Below are 19813 nucleotides of genomic sequence, written 5' to 3' on the forward strand. Positions count from 1 at the left end.
AGAGACAGCATGACCCTGATATCCTTTGGCTCTTGTTAGTCCAAGTAGTAGAAACCAACCATATTGAACCTGTGTGTGTGTGGTGTATGTGTGTGTGTGCATGGTAGCTCCCCCCTGGCAGGGGCCTATCTAAAGACCATTGAGGAGTTTGGTTCAGTTTTTTTTTTTTTTCTGTAAGAAATATCTCAAGCAGTACAGGTAGCTGCAGGGGAAATCCTAGATACAGAAGACAGAATCAGCTGGTCAACTGGAAACAATATACAAACAGAGAGAGGGGAGAGAGAGAGAGGTGTGTAGGAAGGAGGGAGAGAGATTTGAGAGGAAAGAAGTAGGAGAGACAGAGGCATGGAGACATCAGGAAAACCAAAAACAGAACAGAGATATGCACACAGAAAGAACCTCTGTATAAGCTGAAGCTAGGCCTTCCCTCCAGGGCTGAAAGGCTTAACTATCTCTGAGGCATATTTTCCTCCTTAATTTAGGGTTGATCAGTTGGAACAAAGCCAGGGAGGCTGATAGGCCCACAACTTTGATGTGGACAGGTCCTGATTTGGTCCTTGTTAGACTGGCTAGCCAGCCTTGGGGCCCTGCTGGCAGGAGAAAAGGATTGCCAGTCCTTTAGACCTTTGTCAGGAGGTGAGGAAGCCAGAAGTTTGTTGTCTTTATTATCTACTTACTTACGGCCCTTCTCTCTGTCTGACCCATCTGTAATCCTCCTCTTCTCTATGTCACCAAAATGAGGAAGGAGGATGGCTCATGGACAGTGATAGTGAATTGCCGAGTTGAGTATGATAATGCTTCTTATCCAGGCTGCTGCACCCCATCGTGCTCTTTTGAGGAAGCAATGGGATCTCTTCGTGGACCTTGATCACATGTCTTCAATCCCCTGAGCTAGCTACTAAATCCAAAGACAGTTGGCCCTTGCTGGAATGCATTGACATTGACCTTTACAGACCCTGCCCACTTTCTATAACATGCTTCCTTCTATAATGCTAAGCTCTGGGTGTCTCACAAGTTGACTTACCAAAAGCATCTGAAATGTGTGCATGTGAACCTAAACAAATTATGATGGAAAATTCATCCTTACAAAGTGCAATGGTAGGCACAGATTTAAAAAAAAAATTCAGAAATGTTCTGGTTGGGTGAGGCATGAATGGTAACGAGGTAACTGAGGAAAAATCCTACCAAAGCTTATGCCTATAAACATTAAGACAGTTGTTAGAATTTTGAAAGAAGGTACTTTGAATTGATGGATAAAGCTGCTCCCAGAAGCTATAAGGCTAGTACATGAAAATCTCAGTGCCACTGGTAGACTGCCTTCTTGTGAGTTGCCAGCAAGGGAGGTCTCTGAAACCACCTAACATGTTACTATCACTGTTGCTGCGTGTATGACAGAAGTAGATGGTAAGTCATTTTTTTGTTCTAGGTCTGATGATGATTGAATCTCTGGCAGATAATTTGGATGGAACAGAAAGTTTGCTTTCAGCTGGCTATCAGTCTCACTATTGGAATGTACTATGCATGCTGCTAGGAAAGAATTGCCACAAAGTTCTGTTCATCAAGTTCCATCATGGCATGTCAAGATCCATCAGCATGCCAAAATGTGCTCATTGGTACAATGATGGTAGGAATGTTATGGGTACAACTGCATGTTTCAAATTGAATTTAAGGGTCACACCAGAACGGCCCCATATTTAATATTATAAGACAAAAACCTCTGTCTGGGAAGAGCATAGGCCTTGGAGGGAAAGTTACTGCTCTTGTTTTGTTAAGTGATCTGTATCAGAAGCCATCTAGAAAAGGCCAAGGTGTTCAAGTATGTTTTCTGGAGGTGGCCCACTGTTTTGCATGGTCTGCAGTCTGTGAGCTCTGAGATATAAGGTCACCAGAAACTTGACTGCTTCTTGCTGCTGATATGCCTTTCCTGCCAGTATTATATAGCCTAATGGTTCTTGGGCATCAGTCCACTCTATTGGGCAAATTTCCTTCAGATAACCATAAAGATGTACTCTTACAAAGTAATGCTGTATAGACAGATAATGATTTTTTTCAGTTTCTGATAATGATTTTATAGAACTCTTAAACTGACACAAGTAATCTCAAGTCCCCTGGAGATTAAAACTACAAATAGAGCTCTATAAACCTTCATGTGGCATGGGATAATTGTACTAGGGTAAGAAAGCAGCCTTGGAACAAATTTGTGATCAGGAAAAACATTCATTCTTGGTCAGGTTCAAGCATGAAACCACAGATGTGCACTAGATAAAACAAAGCCATGTAAAACTTTTGCTTTGGATTTATAATGAGCTTATAGATTGAAACACTGCTTTAAACTTAATATCCATATCCTCTGTAACCCCCCTTTTATGTAAGATTTCATCTATTAGGTAATTTTATGAGAACTTTTGTCTAAGACGTTATAAGAAGGTCAGAGAGGAGAAATAAAGTGTGGCTTTTGGGGGCTCTGAATATGTCTGTTTGTCTATGTGTATGTGCATACATACATGTGTAGGTATGTGTGTATGTATGTATGTATGTACGTAGGAATGCATTAACACTTATGGAATTCTTCAGACAGGTGTTAGGCTGACCAGAGTGTGTGTGTCTGTGGGTGTCTATGTGTGTGCTTGAATTCTTCCTTTTTTCCTCTTTTTTACTTTCTGGCTCACAAAGAGTTGATGAACTCTGAGGCACTTGACTAATCAGTGAGGAGCCTGTGAGTTGTAGAACAAAGGGCCAGAGTAGTTAGCTTTTGTCCTTAATTCACTGATGCTAACAGCAGGAGTCAACTGCCAGAAACCAGCTGCTTTTAGCCACAAAACAGCAAGAGTAAAATTTCTAGAAGCCATCAGCTTTTGACGTCCAGAACAATAAGAGAGAGTTACAAGGCCAGAGATCACCAGTCTTTGGCCTTCATCCAACTCAGTGTTGTGTCTCATCTCAGTACCTGTCATGCTGGGAAGGTCTCTGGAAGATATTATGTACCTATCAAATTGCATTTTAAAGATTTCTGTTCGTAGTCATCAATTATTGCTGCTGTAGCTTGTTCCGTGGAGCTTTTTGCGGTGGGCAGTAGTTATTGTGAAGACTCATAACTAGTCATATTTCTGAATAGTATAATTTACTATTGCTGTATCATACTAGCCCAATGATCAACCCTAAATGGAGAAAATGATCAAACATCTCTCTCATCCCTAGCAAGGCTCTGGGGCCATTGTGGAGGCGAGATGAGAAAAAGTGTAAAAGCTGATGGAAGGGTGCAATGTGGAAGACTTTCCAGATGACACCTGACTGTTTTACAACTGTGAATTGAGGTCATCTGTGAATACCCACAGGAAACCTTCACAAGACAGGGCCATTGGTGCTTCCATTTAAAACTGTGGTTCTCAACCTTCCTAATGCTGGACCCTTCAACACAGTTTCTCATGTTGTGGTGACTCCAACCATAAAATCATTTCATTGCTACTTTATAACTGTAATTTCACTTCTGCAATGATCTTAATGTAAATATTTGATATGTGTTGAATCCTGTGGGGGTTGCGGCCTTCAGGTTGAAAATTGCTAGTTTAGAAGGAAGGGCCGGGGGCAGTAATTAGAACTACATTGAGATTCTAGCCATTCCATCCTGCACCCATCTTTTAGGTGTATGTAATTCTCTTTTATCTTTATGAGGTCCCATGAGGTTCTAGAACACATAGAAAACAGAAAATTAACTAAAGTGTTTACTCAATCAATGTGACTTTCAGGAAGTTACCAACCTTGTTTGTTTAGTCCTATTCAGGTTTGTTTTTCATTTTAACCTAATTATTATTATCATCATCATTATTATTAATTATTAATTTTGGATGCTTGTTTCTTCTATTCTAATGAGAGAAAGAAAGGCTGTGGGGTCGGGGTGGAGAAAGCGGGAAAGATCTAGGGGTAGTTGGGATAGAGGAAACCATAATCAAGTTAAAAGATAATTAAAATTTAAAAATTAAAATTAAAAATTAAAAACAGAAAGAAAGAAAGAAAGAAAGAAAGAAAGAAAGAAAGAAAGAAAGAAAGAAAGAAAGAAAGGAAGGAATGAAGGAAGAAAGAAAGAGAGAGAGACAGAGAGAGAAAGAAAGAAAGAAAGAAAGAAAGAAAGAAAGAAAGAAAGAAAGAAAGAAAGGAAGGAAGGAAGGAAGGAAGGAAGGAAGGAAGGAAGGAAGGAAGAAAGGAAGAAAGGAAGAAAGGAAGAAAGTCTAGAGCAAGGCCAGAAATTTTGATGTGTGCCTTTAGTCCTAAGGCTCTGGAGGCAGAGGCAGGATCTATGAGTTTGAGGCCAGCCTGGCCTACATAGGTAATTCCAGATCAGGGCTAGATAATGAAATCCTCTCTCAAGAGAAAAACAAAAATCAGAGCAAGGTCAACAAGATGGCTCAGTGGATGAAACACACATAGCAAGCCTGACCACCTGAGCTCAATTCTTAGAACCTTGTAATGGTGGAAAGAAAGAACTGATCCCACAATATTGTCCTATGATGTCTACAAACCTCCTATCAATCACACATTACACATCACGTGTGTGCATTGGCACACTGATGCCCACACATATGTAACATCATACATAAAAGTTGTTAAAATCTTTTAGAAGGAGAAAAACTCATAAAAGAAGCTATTAACAACTCCATGTTCCCGCTCTAGTTCCTGAAATGTGAGCAGAATGAGTAGTGGTGTGACTGAAGGAACTTGGCACTAAGGACTACAAGAAGCCATCCTTTATTCTGTGTACTCGGAATAGGCAAGCCTAGGGAGGGACAATGCTCTCACACTTGAAACCAAATTCCTTGGATTTACGCTGTTACACAATTAATTTTAAGCAGTTCAGGTAGATATTTGCATGTACACACAAGCACATTTATTGAACAGAAGCTTATCATATAACCTCATTTATCCCTGTAGTTGATAAAAAGCTACAGTTAGAAGGAGGGTTGTGTGTGCGTGCACATGTATACAGACCAATAAGAAATTGACACACTTGTTAGGGACAACAGCTTCCTTCCACTTCATTGACCTTTTTAAAATTATTTCAGCTCTCAAGAAAAGCAGATCATATTTCCTAATTCACACTAGCAGGTTAGCATAAGGAGACCTAATATTGTGGCAACTATATAGATATGTGCTATAGAGGCACATGTGGCTCTGCTACAATAATAGGAGAGTAGTTGCTTCTATTTGCTTTCTTCTTGTTCCACACCCTACTCAAGGCATTCATCCATCCATCCTTTTCATTCATTCACTCAGGAATTCAGTCCATTGTTTCTGGGTATGTGAATGTATATGTGTGTGGTATATGCGCCTGTGTGCATTCAATTGAGTGCACTCATGGAGGACAGAGGACTATCAGATGTTTTGCTCTACAATTTCCTACCTTATACAGGGTCTCTCACGAAACTTCGGGCTAGGCTGGTATCCAGGAGACCCTGGAGATCCTTTTGCCTCTGTATACCATTGTGTTGGGGTTACAGCATTGTAATAATGCCATGCTTGGATTTTTACATGAGGGTTTAGCATTTGAACTTTGGTCTTCATAATTGCACAGTAAATACTCTTATCAACTGTGCCATCTCTTTATCCCTCAACAAACTTTTTAAGGCTCCAATCATATGTATGTTTTGAATATTAACAGTAAAGCATTTAACTGAAAAAAATTGGGCATCTTAATGATGTTTCTGAAGAATATATTTTGAATTGTATCTATTATCCTTTGTTTTCAATTCTAAGAGACATCACACCCTCTCAAGCCAAAATGTGCAGTGTTTAAATCCTAGCTGGGCCCTGACAAATGTCAACCATTGGCAAGCTATCTTGGTCTACAAGAAGCCCCAAGTTTCTCATTGAATTTAAATTCCCAAAAGAACCCACGAGATTGAAGCTGGTTGTGTAGTCATCCACATCCATTGAGGAACTCAGTAAGTCCATGATTTCTCAAGGTGAACTTGACACTGGAGTCTTAGATGGGCTGACTATATGTTTATTCATTTCTCTCTAGGCTATGTAACAACACAGCTGATCGAGAGTTACTTTTAAATCCTAGGTATTTAAAGGATTTATATAGTGGAACATGAATGAAATTGGTTTTACAAGTCTAACTTTGTTGGCATGATTATATTAGAACATTCTTAAAAGTAAATAGAAAATAGTAATTAATTTCACATGTGATGGGACAAGATGCAGACTGAATTAAAGGACTTACTGGAGATAGATTCATCAGGAATGGGAAAAGGTAAGAGGAACTACAATTTGCAAAGCAGCAGCAGGAATCCATACATTTACACAACCCAGGAGGGTAGTAGGGCCAATTGGAAATGACTCTAGGTATTTGGGCCCACAACTCAAATTCCTATGATAATCATGATTATCCTATGATTCCTATGATAATCATATCTAGAAAACGGGAAGCCACTTCAAAGGAACCAAGAGTTAGACAAGAGTTCTTATTAGATAAATACACGTTTACTTGGTCAGAACTCTCAACACAGAGACCCTCTAACATCCCCTAATCGGTACATTCTTACCTAGTTCAAAGAAATTATTATTTCTCAAATAAGCCCAAATTCCTAGGCATTATGCTTGTGTATTCCAATAATGACACCGATCAATAACTGCAAATTTTTATTTCAGAAGCCAAACAATGATTCATTACAGAGTTTCTGGTCAAACAATTCATCTCAAAGGTTAACTCAGTACAAGTTGAATATAAATGATGCAAACTGGAACATGTCTTGGAACAACCGGAAAAGTACTTCGAAGATCCCATTGAGAGTGTGTGGCATCACTCTGTAGCTTACAGAGACTATCTCAGATGAATGGATTGTGTTTTATGTGTATTTGTGTGTGTGTGTGTGTGTGTCTGTGTGTGTGTGACTGTGTGTGTGTGTGTATGTGTACTTGTGGTTTTTTGTGAGCATGTATGTATTTGTATGAGTGAGGGGGGAGAGGGAGGGGGGAGGGAGGAATGGAGGAAGAGACGGAGGGAGGGAGAAAGGGAGTAGAAGATAACAACCAGTGTTATCCTCAGGAGTGCCATCTAGCCACCTGTTTGGAGACAGGGCTTCTCATTGGCCAGCAAGCTCTAGAGATCTACTTGTCTATCCTCTTAGCACAGGGATTGAAAGTATTCATCACTGACTGGTATTTGTATGTGATGTCTGCGGATGGAATTTGCAGCTATAAGGCATGGGCTTTAGTTACCTAGCTATCTCTCTAGCACTCAAAGAAATGAAACTTGGAAGAAAACATCACTTAGCTATCAATTTATCTCAGAAGTGGTGATACAGAAAGTACCTAATCTTGTGCATTCTGAAGTCCGTGCGAAGGGACGTTGAGTGGCTGATTTTTCCCTTCTTGCTCTTTGCCCTTACGATCTGCCTTTGTTTGAATTTACTCATTCATTCAGAAATTTGTTTACCAGCCCTATTCTAGTTTTCAGACATCTTACATGATGCATTTTATTACCAATGCTTTGGTAATAAAACTAAACTGCCACAAAATCAAACCATTCTCTCTCCAGTGCGGCTCCTAACCTGCCAAAATGTTCACACTTCCAACCAGGATTCTCATTAAAACTGGCTTTCTGGACTGCCTCTCCACACTACTGCCATGTACTGGCCCTTGCAGGTTCTGTTACAAGGTACAGGGCATATGTCATTTCTTCTATTACAAAGTATAATGAGGAGGAAAGGACATAGTCCCAGTCTGTTTTTTCACCTGCCAAAGGCTATAAAACTCCCACCCAGATTTACACCTAAGTTGCAACTATTTATTAGTGACCTTTATGACTAATGAACTACTTCAAATATTTCAATCTTTCATACTTGAGCACCCAACGCTCCAATCTCCTTTCTTCTTGCTAGGTGTCAAGCTGTTTCTTCACTAACACTTTGGCCTTCAAAGGCCAGCCCTGCATTGGTAATCTTTCCTGTGTAATTGCTTTGGGACAGCCTTGTAGATTCTCTTTGCTATTTCCTGTGCTTGCTGGAATAAATGCCACAGAGAACAATGGGAGTTGAGTTGTTAAAATGTTTTTGTTTTTGTTTTTGCTTTAGTGTCCTACTGCCTTAAACATATGATTTTAAGATAAAACTTATTGTAAGCTTATTTTTGAGTAAATATGAAGAAAAAGATTCTTAAAAGGTTTGTTCCTACAAACTACTTAAATGAGAAATAGTTCTGAACCTCCAACGTAGCAAGCTCCATTTCCTCAGCAATAAGGTCCTTGCACAAAGTTCCTCATGGCCTTTGGTGTACATTTCCTTTTTAAAGAAAACTACTTCTAATGTATTAATTTGACATTAAAGTTTGCTTATTTAAAATAACTACTGAACTTAAAAAAAGTAATTTGAATTGTAAACACTCAAGGATAAGCCAGTTTTAGGGTCACATTAGTGTGTCACAGTAACAGAAATGCGAATCACAGTTAACTTGTGGATTCAGGTTCTCCTATAATCTGAACACTGAGTTACTACACTCTTGATAGGAGTCAATGAAAATCCAAATCTTCATTTCTGGCACAAAGGTACCAGGATATGATGTACTATCAGGAAATCACACATAGTCAGCTGCTTTTTGTTTTGGTTAACCAGGTAGTTTAAAAATTATTATCCTGCTAGCACCCTCTTCAGATTTGAGAAGCAGAGCTAGAGGACTTATTGAGGTATACTTTGTGGTAGGTTCTGTAGTTTTCCCTGTTACCCCAGAACTAACCATGTCATTGAGGATGGATAGGTATAAATCACGCTTTAAAAAAAATCAGGTAGCAGTTACAATAGGTGAGGAAATATCACCTATTTTTGGCATCTATAAAATATGTGGATATGGACTGGTATGAATTTCACTACTTCAGTTTTGCAGACTTTGATATACAATGGATGTTATATTTTTCTAAAATTCTTGTAATTTTCATACCTAGAATGAATGACTCTAAATTTGGATTATCACCTTGATTATCTTAATTTTGAATTTGTAGTGATAAAAATGTAAAAATATAATTATTGACAATTAACATTCTTCTCCTTTTGTTGCATTGCTTTGCTTAATAACTTGGAGGACATTTATATAGTTCAATGTATTTAAAACATATTTAAATATTTAAAAATATTTAATGTTGTCTGATGGTCACAGAATTGGTTATATAATAAAATTCAAAACTTAGCCAATTTGGGGGACAAAATTTGACGCCTCGTTTGATGTGTTAAATTTTTTTTCTACAGTACATGTGCATTGGAGTTCAGTCCTGTATTCAAGATAGTAAATATATTGTTTGGTACTTTGTAAAAACAGCTATTACACATATTTGGGGCTTTTAGGGGGCAGAAGCAAGCATCTGAGGTTTTCTTCTCTTTTTCTATATAGAGAAATTAAATTTAACAAGGGGCTGGAAAAAAATCACAATTGGTCTTCAATTGTGTATTTATTGTGAAAAAGAATTGGGTAGAATGTTCCCCTTGAACTATGTAATTTTCCTTGCGCACACAGGTTGTTCAACCTTAGTCTGGGTTGCAAAATTCATTATGTTTTGTCTTTTAATCTAACCCTCACTTGGAAAAAAATCATGTATCTATTTTTTTGTTTTGGAAAAGCTTAATTAGGGCCAATTCCTTTGAAAGTTGCTGGTGATGCAATTTATACCAGGCTTCTTTACTCCATGCTGTAAATCTGAATACAGATACTGTCCAAACTGTCCTAAGAGAAATGTTTGAATTCACAGTAACAAAAGTTACAAAGTTTGTGCAAAACAGATTGTACACCACTGGAGTACATAGAGCTTGCTATAGTTAATTTTCTTTATAAAGCTTCATTTCTTATCCAAACTATTCTGTGCTACATTAAAAGCCTCTGAAGAAAGTTTTCTCTAACGATAAAATTCTGATGTTAGGATTCAATGGCATGTGTGTGGTGGATGTAAATGTTGTAGTCGATCACTGGACCCCTTTAAACAGCATAGCTTCTATGGAGCTCTTCAAGTTTTCCGATGCTCATAAGGTAAACCCGGCTGTGCTCATTGCTCAGTGTAGAAGCAAAGAACATCTTTAAAAAAAAAAAAAAAAAAAACAGGACAAAGCATCATCAGTGTGTTTCTAATGCATTTCAACTAGATACTTAATAAACAAAAGTGTTAAGTACCGGTATATAACTATAATTTGATGTAATCAAAATATTAAGCCATCTTATTTGGACCAAATTTTCATTGTTAAGGAACATACATTTGATTAGTTTGGGATTTAAATTACATATTTCAAAGTAACATTTTCACCATAGTCTACATACTTGTAATTTATATACTTATTATTTTTGCTGTTTTCACTTTTAAAATGTATTCTTGTGGAGCCTTTCACACATCTCCACAATGAATTTTGATCACCTGGTCACTTCTCTTTCAATTCCCTGTGGACTCCCTCAACATGTTTCTTCCCAGACTCCTGTCGGCTTTTTAAAATTTACAACTTGTTGGGTCCATTCAGTACTGTGCACAGGCGTGAGACCATCCACTGGATAATGGGAAGATGCCAGTGGCCAGTTCCTTGCATCTCACCAAAGACTAATGATTCTCCTTCCCTTAGCAGCTAACAACTGCCATATATTTATAGTAGATCGTGTTCCTCTCTGGAAGTTTCTTAACTAGTTTTGGTTAGCAACACTTTTCCTTTAGCTGAGCAAAGATGACATCAATGGACACATCAAACTGGATGGAGAATAGCCCATGAGACCTCAACTCTACATAATGAACTATAGGCAACTGAAGAAAGCTAGGAGCAGGAAGTGAGAGAGGTGTTCTTGCCCAGAAAACAGCACAACAATTAGTTGTCCAGTGTCAAAAGGTCAGCCCTAGATACATGCATACAAGCAACATTCTGTGGACTCATATAATATAATAATGAGTGGACTCATTATTATATTATATTATAATATCATAATATATTGTAATAAGAGGACTATTATGACTGGGGAGAGGAAAACTGGGAGGGTCTGGAGGGAGAAAATGGAGGGAAGAAATGTTGTAATTAAAATTTCTACATTTTATAGTGTCAATTCCTTTTTACAGAAATAGAAAGTCATAAAAAGTAGAACATTTCAGTGACTTATTAAACATAAGCACAGGTGGCACATCACAGAAATAATTTGTTTCCTTATATTAAAAGAAAAGCCAATTTGAATTGAAATAAGTTCGATTTTATGTTTTTGAGACTGTAACTGAGTTTCATTTCCTCCTTCCCTTGGTACATTGACTTAAATGCCATGTGTTAAGGAAGAACATGTTGTATAAATATGGGTTCTTCCCTAATAAAGAGAACCAGAATAGAACCCAGACATAAATCTCAAAAAGAAGGCAAAGTTTTTAAAGCCACTGATGCTTATAGGTAGCAGGGCAGGAGACCTAATGATGATGAGGGTAAGATCACTTTTTACGTGTCAAATACCCTGGAAGATGCTGCGTATGCACATGATACATTAGAATTCTAACTTTGTTCCCCAAACAGTTATTCTATTTTAGTGATGAAGGGATTCAATTCTAAAAAGACCAAACAAGGGTCGGGGATGTGGCCTAGTGATACAGTGTTTGCCCAGCATGTGTGAGTCCATGACCGGCATTCTCCCGACCCCTGACAAAAGAAAAGAGGAAAAATCCCTTAACATTTCTGCTTCCCACATCTTGTTGGGTGACAGAGCCAGAACTGCAATCCAAAGCTCTCTGACCTCAAACCCTGCTTCTACACATTACATCCCTGAAATGACACACATTTTGTTAACATTCGACAACTTTGCTGTTTTGCCTGAATTCGCTGTTTACACAGAATTTGAATTCTGTGTACTCCTTGGTAGTGATTCTTAATTGTATTCAAGGTTATTTTTTTTCACAGTATTATTTCTTAAATTATTAACTTAGGTGATGAACTTTCCCATCTAGCTATTTGAATAGTTAACACCGATCAAATTTCACAGAAAATTTCTGAGTCTCAATTTTAGTTTTCACCCTTATAAAATCATCATCATTATACCTACTGGTGAGGAAAAACTGAGACAAGCTTCTAAAATAGCAAGCATATAGCCTAATATATAATTATATAGTCAATAAATGTAAGTACTTTTTCTTTTAGTCTTAGAATATGCTAAAAGTAGAAATGGAAGATTTTCAGCCATCAAAAAAATGCTGGCAAGGCACTTGCTGGAAAAGACCTCTCGCACATGGTTGGTGGGAGTGTAAATTATTCTAGCCATTGTGGAAAATACTACGAATGAAAGTTTCACAAACAAACAAACAGACAGACAGACAAACTAATAAACTTGTCATGTGATCTGGTTCTCACATATCTTAGCATCTGTCCACCAGAATTGGATACCAGCCTACCAAAGATACTTATATGCCCATAGTTATAGGCACATTATCCACAATAACTTTTGAGTCAAGCTGGGCACCAATCTACAAATGAATGGATAAAACTAATGAAATCATTCATTTTCAGGAAAAATGGAGAACTTAAGTGAAATAAGCTAAAAATGAATGTTAGTGGTTTCTTTTATATATCAAAGCTAAACAAAAATCAATCTAGAGATTAGGAACAATATGGGGAGTGGGGCAGATAAAAGGACTGTAGATCTGAGTAGTGGACATGGAGGGCATACACAGAAATATCACAAAGAATGTCATTCATATGTGTGGTTAAATTATGGTAATCCAAATCAAAACACTGAAATCACTCTAAGAAGGCAGATTTTGCTCTCATATTCTTTACTAAATTTTCTTGGCATGAAAATGAAAAGGACCATGGATCAAAACTAATGAAAGAGTTCATGCCAAAGAAAATATCCTAGTTTAATTAGGATATAACTGGAGATTTGTACTTTGAAAATGGGTTCTGTTGAAACAAAATTACATTATTTACCAAATAGGTTTCTACTGCAAAAATGAAAATTGTTTTTATTAATAATGTGCCAGATGGCTCAGCGATTAAGAGCGCTGACTGCTCTTCCAAAGGTCCTGAGTTCAAATCCCAGAAACCACATGGTGGCTCATAACCATCCGTAACAAAATCTGATGCCCTCTTCTGGAGTGTCTGAAGAGAGCTACAGTGTAATTATATATAATAAATAAATAAATAAATATTAAAAAAAAATCCTAAATATGCACTAGCCAAAGGAATAGGTATAAAGTCTAATAATTTTAATGCTTAGTTTGTTTTTACTTTATTGAAAGGTGTAAACTCTACCTTGTCACCACGGGCACACAGAAATCTCAGTTTCTTGATTGAGCGGCGCTTCAGCTCATTCTCGAGAATAGTTGACTGAAGAGAGCGCACTTCAATAGCCTTTTGTTCCCATCCAGTGATTCTCTTTGTACACTCAAAAGCTATAATACAATTGGAGATGGTGAAAGACCATTTATCTTTGGTAGCAGTGATATGAAAAACATAACTAAAGTTAACTATTAAGAGCTCATAGTTCTAGGTTAGGTTAATCCCATCTGTTCTTCATCTTGTTTTGAAGTCTACCACTTTGGACATTTTGCTGCTCAGGACTGGTATTCTCTAGGTGATGAACATTGACTTGCTAGAACGTTCTTAATGTTTATATTAATGTCCTGTCAGATCACAGACAAACCCAAGAGGTAATGACTTTGTTTCTAGTTGCTCAGATCAATCCATGGCTTTACATTTTTTTTTTTCATGGTGTAGGTGAGATTCAGTACAATACCAGCTACAAATGAAAGGTCCCTAATAAAGAGCCAGATTGTAACATAACATGGAACACTGACTTTTCAACAAATGAAAACAGGGAGTAGGGATTTAGCTAGGTGGTTATGTGCAAGGATTTAAGTTCAGTTCTCATCCCTGAAAAAACTAAATCTGTTAAATAATATCTTATTCAAATAATGACTTTAGTAACCCTAATTCAATTGAACAATTTTTCTGCTATAAGCAGAACTGAGGGTAATTTTATACACTTAAAGGTTTTTCCTTCTGGGGAAAATTGTATTGCATTTTCAACTTTTTAGACATGTTTTATAGTCCATCATGGCAATATAATTTATGAAAGCATAACCCTAATTTTGAAAAGTCCATATACTCCATTGATTCTGTGAAGTATTTTATAGTATAAAGAGCAATTTTATTAAATGTTTCACTTTCAAATTTTTATTCTTTATGAAATTGGCAGGAAAAAATTTCCATATATAAAGTAAATTATAACATTTAAAATGACACAAATTTTAACTGAAGTTAAAATATGAAACATGGCACTTTGTTTGAAACCAGAATTTGTTAGTTAATCTGACTTTCTGTTTTCCTTTATTTTTAAAAGAGGGAAAACCAGCATTAGTGTAGTTGTCTTTAAAAAAATGTCTCCCATTTTTATCAAATGCTCTCAGGTACTCTTGCTTAAACCAAAATTTACCTGCTGTATGTGTACATTAAATTTACATAAAATAACTTATGGAAGACTATATACAATCTTATAAAAGCAACTAACAAATACATAGTGTGAGCAATGTAGCCCACTGCAAAGAAACATACGATGCATTTATTATCCTGTTTTTTTCTTATTACAATTCAAACTACCTGTATGAATTTGATATCAAAATTGCAATTAAATATCTCTCACATTTTGACTAAGAAAAAAATTATCTGTTCTTAAATAACTTTAATAGTATGAAATCAGGCCAAAATTGAAGTGGCCACAGGAAGTATGAAGAATAGTGACCGGTCTTACCGAAATGAGTAACAGGTCTAACATCCATGAATTCACTTTTATTTTACTTCTGTGACTATTATACTAGAACACTATTCTTCTCAACAGGCGCATAGAGTAAAGCATTGCAAGTTAACAGCCTAGCTCCTGGGTTCAGAACCCAGTGCGTAGATTCTCACAGATCTGTCACTACTTACTGAACTAGTGTGCTTTCTGAAATGGGACTCTGAAATCTGGAAGTAGGTATTTTTGGCAAAACTATCTGCCATTCTTAAACTGTGATACCTGAGAATAAAGGACATTGTCTTTGTTATTGAAAACATTATAGTTTAAAGAAATGTAAATTTTAGTCCAGGGAAATCTGATTTTATGCTATTTGTAAACAGCAAGTTGTGTTGATGTAGAAAACAAATTGAATTATTTCCTTGATATCAGTGTTATATTGTAATATATTTTCAGTACATGCTAAACAAAACACATGTGTTTGTGCTATGTGTTATTTTATGTCTATGTCTTCCAAATTCGACCAAGCTTTTTGATCTAGGTTAGAACTCTTCTTGCCTAAGGACAAGAAATGTTGTATACAACTTTTCAAATCCCTTTTATAACTATGATCATTAAGCGGCTTGAATATCAGTGTTCTGCTTATTCTCCCCTTTGAACTTAGGTACCTGATTTTCATTTCTGACTCATGTACTTTCTGAGGTTCTGGGGATGGAAGCCAGTCCTTGCACATCCTAGGCGGGCTTTCTTTCACTGGGCACCCTCACTGGGTCCTACCTCACTTATTGTTCCCTGACGTATCACTATGCAAGACATAACATGGCTCATTGTGCTTACTTTCTTTTGCCCTAAATTCATCAATGTGTATTATAAACATTAAGTGTTTGTCACTTATAACGGTTTTAAGCCATCTGTGAATTCTTACCTGTTGGAAGAAATTAGAGCAGGTTTTTAGGACAAGCCTTAATATTGACCATGCATAAAAATAATTAAAAGAATCTGAAGATGCAATGCAAAAAAAAAAAACCCTTATATTCCCATAAGAAAGTTGTTTAAAAAGGAGTTCTTTCAAATTGTTCACAAACAATATGGATGTCACTTCTACCCATAGGCATTTGAGAGGATTCTGTCCTGTTTGGACAAACAGCCTTTCCTTTGCTCTCTCTCTCTCTCTCTCTCTCTCTCTCTCTCTCTCTCTCTCTCTCTCTCTCTCTCTTCTATAACTCACTATGCCTCTGAAAACACACACACACAGAGAGACACAGAGAGAGAGACAGAAAGAAAGACAGAGAGAGAAACACACAGAGAGACAGAGACACACACACACAGAGACAGACAGACAGACACACACACAAAGAGGGAGAGGGAGAGGGAGAGGGAGAGGGAGAGGGAGAGGGAGAGGGAGAGGGAGAGGGAGAGGGAGAGGGAGAGGGAGAGGGAGAGGGAGAGGGAGAGGGAGAGGGAGAGGGAGAGGGAGAGGGAGAGAGAGAGAGAGAGAGGGAGAGAGAGAGAGAGAGAGCAAAGGAAAGGCTGTCATTTATCTTATCATTATACCCTTTACCCTCTCTAATACTTTAACTATTTGAATATTTTCTGTCATCTAGTCACCAAACCTTAGGAACGTAAAAAAAATCTCAAATTAGTTATTTTAATTTCCCAGACCAGCAGTCCTGCACTGTTTAGGGGTGTAGTCTGTAAAAGTAGGGATATACCCATGTTGCCATCTGGGTGGCAAATTACAAGTATAAATGACTTCACCCAAATACCACTCTATAAAGTGGCCAGACAAAATTGAAGTATTTTTTTTAATGGAGAAAACTTTAAATTACCCTTCGGTGTGTTACGAAAAAGAAACAATCCAGGAAAATGTATTTAGGACATATATTTTTATCCTGCTAAGATGGCTTGAGAGCAAAAGAGCCTTTGTACATACCCACAGAAGACGGTATGTCTTTCCACACGTCCAGGATCTTCTTGAGGAGTTGTTCATTTGCTTCCTCTGAGGCAGCATCAGCATTGAGGGAGAGCATCACACCAAGTCCCAAGCAATCAGGTAAAATGACGACATTCTGTGGGATAATGATTTCCAGTGACTAGGATGATCTTTCATAAAGACTTTTTTGTGTCCAGCATTTTATCACTATTACGTTAATCGAAGCAACTATTACTTAGCTGAAGACAAGAAGATGTCCAAAGTGCAGGGGGGAAGGTAACCTTCGTGTCTAACGTCAGTGACACGAAATAAACATTTTAGAAGGGTCGGTTTCCTTTATGGCTCAAAGCCATCAATTTTAATATTCTCTTACTTTTTTTATTTAGGATAATCAGTTGGGGAAAACAGAGATTTATTTCTAACACAGAGAACTTTCTTGAAATGCTACACAAATTATTGTGTATTTTAATGGGAACAAATACAATCTGGAATTTCAGATTTATTTCAGAAATTAAGCAATATTTTCATAATGTATGTGTGACCCAAGCAATAAATCATATACAATAATTCTTGCTCATTGACAAATTCATGAAAAAAAGAAAATTAAACCTAAAGTAGCTTGAGCTTAAATATTTTAAGGGGCAACCTTTAATATTGTTTATGGCTTATTGTTTATTTGCCCCCTTTACAATAAAATGTAGATTTTCTCATTTAATTCACATGCTAAAATAATCCCAATATAGAGTTCAGAAGTATTTGTTGTAGAATAAGGAAATAATAAGAGAAAACTAAGCATTTGTAAACGTCCAGATATATAAATGGGGTGAAATCTGCTTAGAGCTTAGATATTATGACATTGGTGGTATTTCTCTGAAAAATAAATGTGTTCAGAGCTGTTTCTCTAAATTAGCAAGTTACTGGGGGAAGGGAAGGTAAGGTCAGAAACTATACTTGCCAAAGCCAGCGTACTCAGGCCAAGTGCTTGAGGCCATGTCTCAGCAACAACAATCCTCAAAACTAAAATGGGAATCCAGAGGCGAAACGCAATTTTAATGCGTTCCCTGGGTACGTGCATGAGCAGTTGAATCAGAAAACAGATAAGAAAGAAGGAAAGAAAATTCAAGAAATACAGTTTTCTCAAGAAAATCTGTTTGTAATAAACCGGGCCCGCTGCAAATCCGGACAGCCTCTGAGGTAATTCCCTTGCTTTCTCAGATGATTTCTGAAGCAACTGGATACTTTTCAGCACGTGTAGCTCTCCTGCACCACCAGAGCCTTTGTAATCTAGCACTTCTGAGAGAATAGTATTTTTAGGACATTCTCTTTCAGATGACACCCTCCTCTGCTTTAGAGTAGAGTCCTTTCTAATTTAGTGGGTCAAGACACTGGGGAATTTGTCTAAAAATACGTTTGCATATATATGAGGCATCCTAATTAGGTCAGAAAATGATTTGTAACGTCTTTTCTCATTCTAGGTTCAGTTAATTAACTGATTGTTCCTAAAGCAAATAATTTCCCTGGTTATTATTTAGATTTAACTTTCTTCAGTGATTTTATTTTTCAAGCCAGAGAATCATGTATCCGAGTCAGGCCTCGAATTTGCTAAAAAGCTGACGATGGCTGTAATTCTCCCATGCTTTTTGCCTATACTTCCAAAGTTATGGGATTACGCGCATACACTAATATGCCTGTTTGGTTTTTCAATAAGTGTAAACTTAACCCAAGTTTTAAAATATTCGCTGTTGTACTGGCTTCTGAGGAAAGGCTAGCTGTTCTGATAAATCTAAAAGGGATGAAGCTCCAGGGGCAATTAACTGAAGAATAATATAGTTATATCACAGTTACTTTGTGAATTTGGCTGAGGTTGTATTTAATATTTTCACAGTACAAGCAGGGTAAGCTGTATATATAGGCAACTACTAGATCATTAGCTAATGATTGTTAGCTTCATCTTTAAAGATGTCTTCACCAATGTTTTGATGCTTATTTTCTGTAGTCTTGAAAATTGTGTTATGAGAGACACAGGTTATATTACCAAAAAGGTTCACAGTATCACACAAATGGCGAGATTTAAAATCCATACATACTTTGTTCAGGGATTTTACATAATGATAAGCTGCTAAAATTTTAATGTTCAACAAACTGAATACTAAGAAAAGATGAAGCAAAAAAACTGCTAGTAAAGGCATTCCTTTTAAATATAAATTCCAACAGGAAAACTATCATTTCCACCATTAATATATGCATTTGGTGGACTATGAACTATGATGTTATGGTCAAGATTTTTATATTATGTGCAACCATTCATGACTTGAAAATACTGTGCCATTACTTTAAAAATGCTGAATTTTTCCATCAGAAATTCTGGAGTATAATGAATATAATAAATTCATTTTTACAGAATTTGCTATCATCTATAGCTAATGCAATAAAGAGGGGAGCACATATAAGTATGTAATACTGTTATTGATTTCTTAACAAAATGTATTAGTATATTACAGGGCATAGAAATACTAAAGCCAACTGAAAAGTTTCTTAGGGTCAATGAATATGAATGCACAAAGATAAATGGATAGTGAATGAAGAATACAAAGCCATTAAAGGAGGCAGACCTCAATTAGTTCCAGTTGATAGTGGCCAGTTGATGGTTTGGGCATAAGATTATCAGATCTGGTTAATCAATAGAAGTCTGGATTTTAAAGGTTACAAATCATTATGGCCAAATAGTAGCTGTCTGAGGAGCACATTTAGATATCTGAAGTATGAAATAATTAGTGAATTTTCCTTATGTGTCAACACTTTCTGACATACTTAGGTTACCTGTTAGATCTTGGCTGCAGTCTAAGTTGTACCTTTAAACTTTTGAGAATTTTGATAATCAGGAAAATTCAAAGTGTTTTACAATAACTTCTAGGATACTGAAGGTATTATCTTACATTATTTGGCAAGGTCACATCAGACATAACTTCAGATTCCGCATCGATGATATGATATCCATTAGCTGAGCTGAAGAAAATCTTCAGTGTTTTCTCTGAACCAACAGCCAGGTCAACTGTCAGTGGCTTAAGATCACGAGTTGGAAACACCTGAAAACAGAAAAGCAAATATGGCCCAAAGGCCAAAATGACATGCTGACTAAGGCAAACTTTCCCTATTCTTTTGTCATAT

At 36.8% G+C, this 19813-nt stretch overlaps 1 protein-coding gene across 2 annotated transcripts in view; it reads right to left on the reverse strand.

The window, feature by feature from the left end:
• Positions 1–7868: 7868 nt before the first annotated feature.
• Positions 7869–19813, reverse strand: part of Nrk (Nik related kinase) — a 98109-nt gene continuing 86164 nt past the window's right edge. For both annotated transcript variants that reach the window (XM_021153380.3, XM_085837570.1), the window contains 4 exons: positions 19582–19731; positions 16646–16781; positions 13233–13372; positions 7869–10053 (listed from right to left, as the gene is read on the reverse strand). In XM_021153380.3, the coding sequence (XP_021009039.1) occupies positions 9958–10053; positions 13233–13372; positions 16646–16781; positions 19582–19731 (522 nt within the window). In that variant the 3' untranslated portion in view covers positions 7869–9957. The remainder of the gene's footprint in view (positions 10054–13232; positions 13373–16645; positions 16782–19581; positions 19732–19813) is intronic.

The sequence above is a fragment of the Mus caroli genome, unplaced genomic scaffold (genome assembly GCF_978045245.1).
Source record: "Mus caroli unplaced genomic scaffold, Mus_caroli_1 scaffold_5, whole genome shotgun sequence".
NCBI lineage: Eukaryota > Metazoa > Chordata > Mammalia > Rodentia > Muridae > Mus > Mus caroli.